The following is a 7,005-nucleotide window of genomic DNA, read 5'->3' as shown; positions in this document are numbered from 1 at the left end:
TTTTGCTAGTTATATTTTCTCTAACATATACCAAAAAAAAAAAAAAACAAACCACAAACAAAAAACAAACAAAAAAACCAGTAAAGGAAGAAACATTTGCCCATGTACTTCATCAAATTATCTCACGAACTACCCAAACACAGTGCTCCCACACCTAGGGAAGCAGTTTTCCCCCTATACTTGCACACATACTTTTTTTTTAAATCTGATGCATCCCCATGTATAAACTTCCCTGGAATTATCACTAGTTATCTTATCTCTTCATAAGGAAAACCATTTTCTAGAGGAACCTGACCCTTACTTATCAAAATCAGGTTTTGGAAGTAAAGCAAAAAATTAAGCAATAATTTTTTGTGGGCCAAGTTAATATGAGAAGCCCTGGATGGCACAAGAAAGTGGAACAGCCACGACAAAATCAAGACCAAAGAATTAGCATAAATAAAGGTTTTATTGGTCAATCTGGGTGAGTGGCATACTGACATACCCTCAGTTCACTGTTCCACACACCCAAGGTCCTGAGGTGGCAGGAGAACTAAGCCCACTGATGGTGAGCAAAGGGTGAGAGGTGGAAAGAACCTAAAGGCCTCTGAGGGTTAGCAAGACTACCGGGACCGGAACCAACGTCCTAGGAACAAATCCAGGATGGAAAAGGCATCATCCAGGGATGGAGGTGTTGGTGATTCTGGACCTAAGGAAGAAAGTGATACACAGAGGCTAAATGAAAGTGACTGGATGGAGGCAAAGGAGAAGAATAACATTAAGGGGCAGGAGAGCAAGGGTTTCCCTTTCCCAAGGAAGTAAGAGACGGATCCCTTTGATTCATACTCTTCACTTACCATCTCTAGGACAGCCACCTGCTTCTTGATGGGTTACTGTGGTCTCTTTCCGGCCCTCACTGTCCACCACAGTCCGGCGCTCCTCTACTGTCTACAAGGAGAAGCGCCCACCATAATTATAACATCACTAAAGGTGAGTTCACTGATTTCTTTACATAGGTCCCCCCTTTCTAGAACATTCTCTGGCCATAGTCCCCCTGACCCATCTCTCCCAACTCACCCCATCTGGCTTGGTGATCTTGGTCACAGAGATGCTCTTGAAATAGGATTTGGGCTGGGGCTGCAGAACTGGGCCAAGGCCCTCCTGGGAAACCTGGGTATCAAGATCTAGAAGGGCAGAGAGAGAAAACAAGAAAGGAAAGAGTCCAAGGGAAAGAAAGGAACAAGTGTGGCAGGAAGAAATTTCAGGGAGGGAGAACAGAGGGCTGGTAAATATCCTCTTCCTCCAGACTCACCATTGTCCTCTCTGGCTCTAGAATGGGGGGTCACAGGCCACACATCATCAAACTGTAGAAGAAGCCAAAGTAGGTCAAATGACACCTTTCGATCTGAAATGTGAAGGGGTCACAAAACCCAAACTATTTCCAAGCTCCAAAACTACTTTTCCTCAGGAGAAATAGTCCCAGCCAGGATAGCTTTATTTACTTCCTCCTTCCTACGTGTTTTATGTATCCCTCTACCAAAAAGTATTCCTGAACTGAAACTTTCCTGCCCTCCCTCAACAATTCTGCTTTGTCCAATCATTTAGACCAGCAATTTTTTTTTTTAAACAAAAAGCAGAACTCCCATTTCCCCTCAAAGAAAATCCTACAAGAAACTTAATATAGAAAACGGATAAATATACTAAGTGGAGGGCTTAGAATTCCAACCCAAGTCTGTTAGATTCCAATGAGGTTTCCAGACTTTGCCGTCAGTTTTCTCCACAGGCTCTCACTTTAGGCCCAGATGTACTCACCCTATGGAAAGGTCTCTGGGAGCCCCAGTCTGGTGCTGGTTTGGGGGATTCAGTTCTTGCTTCACTCTCCAAGCCCCCACTAAAGATCCTGGGCTGGTGACTATCTGGATACTTAAGCATTGAATCCCGAAGCGTCTGTCCTTCCTGACGTCTCTCACCAGGTGTCTCTGACTCAGGACCTGGAAGTTCTGCAGAAAGATGGATGCTGGGGATCGGAAAGGACTTGGGCTCTTTTAAATCTCCTTTAAATCATCAGTTTTCTCACACTTCCCAACTCCCAACTACTCTCCGCAGCTTCCTTTTATCACCCACGGACCCAGCAGAAATCACAGGTTCTCCCCCAGGGGCATCCACACACCAGGAGGGCGGGAAGGCAAGGTCCAGGCCCCCATCTCGCTGAAGATGTTATTGAAATCCCGTACTAGGTCATCAAAGCCGAAGTTATCGTGGAAACGCATCCCTCCTCCTGGGCTGAAGCTGAAGCCGAAGCCAAATTCCTCGGGAGACTGGGGACCCTCAAACCTCGAGCTCCCGCGGGCCCACGCGGCTCCTTCCTCCTCGTCTTCCTCATCTTCATCTTCATCACGAGTCATCCCTCCAAAAAAGGGATCTCTGTGGCTAGGGGTGGAGGCAGATTGGCCACCAAGATTTCAGCACTACTTAAAACATAAAACCAGCGAATGGGTGACAAAGTGGGACAAGAGCTGGGACCTGGGGATCTGAAGTGAGGGTTAGATACAGGACTGGCCATCGGGTTTGTTTTGTTTTTACCACAGTTAGCCCTCACCTCGCGGCACCCCAAACGCTTCCCCTCGGCTTTTCTTCAGTGTTCCCCAGCCCCACCCCTCTCTCCCCAGTTCCTGCTCGCTCGCTCACTGTCCGCTTCCCCAGAGCCCCACTGTCCTCCCCACCCGGGCCCCTGTTGCATCACCCCAGACTGGAGAAAGGCTTAAGCGGCTGCTTCTTCTCTTAACGACCGCCCTGGTTACTGTCGCGGGGTGAGTACTCAATGTGGACTTCCGTCCTCTCCGCAGGAGTGGAAGGAGGGGGGAAAAGGATGTTTTTCCAAAAATAGGGTGTCAAAGGGCAAACTCCCCTAAGAGGATTCCCGCCCCTCCTTGTCTGGCCCGGACCCGCTCTCACCTCCGAGGTCCCGAAAAGCCGAGAAAGCCCCGGAATAGGTCAAACAGGCTCATTCCCGTAGTGGGACTCGAACCTTCGAACCCCACAGCTGGGAGCAGCCAGAGCTACGCTGTCGGAAATTGAGCGAAGCGTCAGACCACGCTGCCGAAAAGCAAGCAGGCGATCGGAGACTGTCGCAAAACGACGTTAAGCCGGACTGGGTGGGGGCGGGGCGGACGGTCCTATCAAACGCGAAAGGCTTTCTCTTTTACCCCACCTGTTTCCTGCGAAGGGAGCGGGCCGGCTGAATTTTCATCTTCCAACGATCACCTGCCTCCTAAGCCAATTCTCCTTCCTGCCGACCAATCTGCTCCAATAGGGCTCGAGGGTTTGACACTGGATGCCGTCGGAGGCAGCCGCCAGAGGGCAGCCCACCCGCACAAATGAACCGGACCGAGACCCTCCCTCGCCGCCGGCTCACCACACCCATGGGCGACGAGTCTTCCTTCTGGGCCCAACTCGCCCCCCTTTTCCGTCCAGTTTGTTTCTTGACTGACCCAAATAAGTCTAATACTAGAGAGGTGGACAAAATGTTGTATCGAGCGCCTTCTAGTATAGTGACTTCCCCAGAGTTGAGTAAAAGATAAAGACATAGGAACGCATGGATTTAACTCCATCTCTACAGCTATTAAGGAGTTTGTCATTAATTACAAAGGATTCTTCTAATTCTTCCAGGCAGGCCCGGCAACCATCAGGATAGACTTTCTGAGAGAGCAAGGGAAATTTAGTGGAGTCTTGGGAGGGAAGAATTTGGGGCTATAAGTATCCCTTTTCCTATCATTGACTTTCAAAGCCTCCCCCTCCCTGTACCCCCACCTCCATCGGAACCCGGGCCTTGCTCTAGACACCTCCTTTTCAAGGGGTTGGATATTAGCTATGTGAAATGAAAGCACTTCTTTCAAGAAGCAATAAGTGCTTCAGTTTTGCTAGCCAACAGTGCACGTTGCCCTCATTTCTTTCCAGTTCATTTGCCTGGACCCATTTAAATTAAACTTTGATTCTACAAAGCCATTTCTTTCAGCTCCTGCTTAATCCTCTCCCTTTCCACCCAAAGTCTGCTTCCCACTCCCTTCATTGCCTAAAATCTGCTGTAGATCTGGAGGAAATGAAGATTTGCAGTGATTCTTTCCAAGCACCACGCTGTGAAATTCTTGGGATGGGGGGGGCGGAGAAGGAATCCCCTCAAGGGCAAGATACTAGCACATTAAGGTCAAAGGAGTTCTTAAAGGGCGAAGATTTCATTTTATTTCCACTGCCTTCGGGGCCTGCTAGAGAAGGCCCAGTTGGTACAGTAATACTTATTCACCAAGCTGGTCATCGACGAGACTGAGGATATCCTAGACGGAGCAAGAATGGGCAGAGGCTGAAGGTAGAGGTTTTCTTTTTATATATACAAGACACATTAATCCATTAAATTTGAGGACACAGTACAAAAAAAAAAACACTTCAACTAATTCATCGGACAATGCTGTTCATATTCATGACGCCATTTTTTGTTGTTGTTGTTTTGTTTCCTAATAATAAAGGAGGAGACTTAGGGCTGTTGGGCTGATATATATTTGGGGGTCCCCCCTCCCCACCTCACCCACACACCACCAGGGTGAACAGGAGAAGGGAGGGCAGGGCCCACAGCAAAGTTTCATAATTTTGAATGCAAGGGGGGAGGAGGAGAGGAAAGGAAGAAAAAAAAAGGAGAAAATACAAATCCTATAATACATACAACAGAGTGGGGATGGTATGGGAATGGGACAGACATGAAGCTGAGGCATGGGGTGGGCCGCTGGGGGTGGGGGGCAGCGGAACCCCCCCACATTCCTTTCTCTCTTTGATGCTGTTTCCATAGTTGCCAGGCTGAGAAGCCCTCTCAGAAGATGGGACCGGGAGAAGAGGGTCAGGGCCTCAGTTGGCCCCCCAGCTGTAGCTGTTGTAGGCAGACTTGTTGGTCTGGGGCTTCTGCGGGATGGAGCTGGTCTGGCTACGTTGCCCGCTGCCCGTCTGCAGGGGAATGGGAGGGTGAATGGGGAGGAAAAAGATGTCTAGTTAGTGGGACAAATCTATGACATCTTCAGGTGGAGATATGGAAATTGTTTTACTCTCCCATTCCCCTTGCTTAGAAACTACTCTGAAGCTTACTTCTCAACCACAGGAAATTTGGTTTATACAGCAGTTAAAGCACCTCTGACAAGTAAAAAAGCTCTTTCAAACTTTAAATAAGGGAAAGATGAAAAAAGGGCAGGATACTTTTAGAGACAAGATAGTGAATCAGTTCTACTCATTTTCAATTCTGCCTTCTCCTCACCTCCCAAACCCATCCTTCCCTTTTCCAAGGAAAGGCTACTCTCTAGAAGAGAATTATGGCCTCCTGGAGATGAGTGATCACAAGGTGATTTCACTTTCACTGATCCCCACAAATGCCTCAATTTGGACATCTGTCTTTGACAGCAAGGAAGCCCTTATTCTAGCTCCCCAGCCACCTATGAGGAAGGGGGAGAGGTCACTTGCACCACCCCAGGGCTCCCCACCCCTACCGCACATCACATCTGTGAGCCCATTTCAGGCAAGGTAAGAGAGAGAGTCTGAGGTCCCAGATCCAGATGCTGCCCCAAGAATCCTTTCCATTCCAGTAACCAAGTGTTGCCAAGAGTCGGGGAAGGGTAGAAAGAAAAAGAGGGCATTGAGGAGGGGAGGACGAGAGGAACGGGAGGCCAGAGAGCTCAGCAAGGTGTTTGTGTTTGTGTATCCCGATTTGTGACCGTGCAATCTTTTCTCTTCAAGTTCCCTGAGACTGTGGAAGTGAAATGGGGACTGAAAAGGAGTGGGTTCAAGCATATCATCATTCAGTTTCATTACCTGCTCCTCCTGCTGGCGCTGGCAACAGAGAATCATCTGCAAATATGGTAGCTGAGGCAGAACCAGGATATATGGAAAATAAAGGGACAAACTTTGACAACAGAACTCCACCATTAGAAGGCAAAGCTATAATGTCAGGGAAGGGGGAAGGCTGGGAGAGGTAAGAGGGGAGGTGTGACCCAGGTCTGATGGGATGAGGACAACTGTGCTAAGGGAGGAGGTGCAGGAGAAAGGCACCAAAGGATCTGGGCAAAAAAGGTTTCAATCTGGCCCCTTCTCTGACTTCTCCTTTGCCGGCCACTAGTGTTATGTGCGCTTGTGTCTGTATGTGCTGTGTGCCCACGGCTGGCGCTGGGGAGGATTGGGTGAAGGTGGTGGTGAGGAAGGGTAAGAAAAGGAAAGGGGAGGTAGTTTTAACGGATAGGAAGGAAAAGGAAGGGAAAGGAAAGAAGGGAGGGCTATTACCTGGCCATCCTGCTGCAGGTGATGGTGAAGGATCTGGGAGTGCGGCTGCTGATGGGGGGTCAGGATGTGCATAAAGGGGGCAGGTGGGTAGGCAGCAGCTGTGGCCGGATTGATGGGCCCCCCACTTCCTAGGGCTGAAGGCAAGTTGAAGGAGGCAGCAGGAGTACCGGAATGAAAACCTTGTTTCTCAAAGGACTGCTATCCAGGAGAATGGGAGGAGAGAGAGTAAAAGGGATCAGCAAACTAATCCTCAGAACTTCTGAACCCAAGATCCCCCACTCCCAGAAAGCAGCATGGTGTCACAGAAGGAATGCTGCACCTGAAGTCAGATGTGTGATCCTGAGAAAAGTACTCAATCTCTGGGCCTCAGTTTTCTCTTACATAAATCAGGGATGCTGTTAACCTTTCAGTTGTAAGGACCAAATGAGAGGATACATGGGAGAGCACCGTGTAAAATCTAACATCATTCATGAACACAGTGAAATCTGCTAAGAGTGAAATCTACTCTTAGCACAAATCGAGATAGCCCTGGAATCGGGTAAAAATTAGAACTCCCTGGATATTTCAAAAGAAATGAATACACACACTGAGGTATCTTGAGTGTTAATGGTCTTGGCCATGAAGCACTCCACCATAACTCCTAATACTTTACATCAAGCTTTTAATTATTTATGGTGTGTGGAGGGGGAGCAACACAATAAGAACCTGTGGATAATT

The 7,005-nt window shown here is 48.5% G+C and overlaps 2 protein-coding genes across 25 annotated transcripts in view; both read right to left on the bottom strand.

Annotated features, from left to right (window-relative positions):
• Positions 1–429: 429 nt before the first annotated feature.
• HAX1 (HCLS1 associated protein X-1) lies at positions 430–3,106 on the bottom strand. Of its 5 annotated transcripts, none has more exons than XM_057746310.1 (7): positions 2,935–3,106; positions 2,150–2,409; positions 1,792–1,979; positions 1,292–1,343; positions 1,057–1,163; positions 837–927; positions 430–688 (listed from the first exon to the last, which is right to left on the bottom strand). In XM_057746310.1, exons 1-7 carry the CDS (start codon positions 2,985–2,987, stop codon positions 603–605), a joined length of 837 nt encoding a protein of 278 aa, XP_057602293.1. In that variant the 5' UTR covers positions 2,988–3,106; the 3' UTR covers positions 430–602. The 5 variants fall into 5 exon arrangements, with proteins under 5 accessions (XP_057602293.1, XP_057602301.1, XP_057602312.1 ...); XM_057746318.1 differs by having other exon boundaries at positions 2,150–2,447; positions 2,935–3,089; XM_057746329.1 differs by having other exon boundaries at positions 2,150–2,450; positions 2,935–3,068.
• Positions 3,107–4,206: 1,100 nt separating this feature from the next.
• Positions 4,207–7,005, bottom strand: part of UBAP2L (ubiquitin associated protein 2 like) — a 41,105-nt gene continuing 38,306 nt past the window's right edge. For 3 of the 20 annotated variants that reach the window (XM_057725339.1, XM_057725343.1, XM_057725350.1), the window contains 3 exons: positions 6,289–6,486; positions 5,824–5,874; positions 4,207–4,310 (listed from right to left, as the gene is read on the bottom strand). In XM_057725339.1, coding sequence (XP_057581322.1) covers positions 4,272–4,310; positions 5,824–5,874; positions 6,289–6,486 — 288 coding nt within the window. In that variant the 3' untranslated portion in view covers positions 4,207–4,271. Of the gene's footprint in view, positions 4,311–4,343; positions 4,969–5,823; positions 5,875–6,288; positions 6,487–7,005 lie in introns of those variants that run through there. The other 17 variants (XM_057725325.1, XM_057725340.1, XM_057725344.1 and 14 more) reach the window with 7 other exon arrangements.

The sequence above is a fragment of the Hippopotamus amphibius genome, chromosome 1 (genome assembly GCF_030028045.1).
Source record: "Hippopotamus amphibius kiboko isolate mHipAmp2 chromosome 1, mHipAmp2.hap2, whole genome shotgun sequence".
Lineage (NCBI taxonomy): Eukaryota > Metazoa > Chordata > Mammalia > Artiodactyla > Hippopotamidae > Hippopotamus > Hippopotamus amphibius.
The sequence above is the reverse complement of the archived record's forward strand: the minus strand, read 5'-3'. Positions and strand labels throughout refer to the sequence as shown.

Excerpts from the sequence above, each read along its gene's own strand:
- HAX1 (XM_057746310.1), bottom strand. The coding sequence starts at position 2,987 with ATGAGCCTGTTTGACCTATTCCGGGGCTTTCTCGGCTTTTCGGGACCT. Across the intron at positions 1,980-2,149 it reads CTTGCCTTCCCGCCCTCCTG|AACTTCCAGGTCCTGAGTCA; the intron begins GTGTGTGGATGC and ends ATCTTTCTGCAG. Across the intron at positions 928-1,056 it reads AGATCACCAAGCCAGATGGG|ACAGTAGAGGAGCGCCGGAC; the intron begins GTGAGTTGGGAG and ends TTCTCCTTGTAG.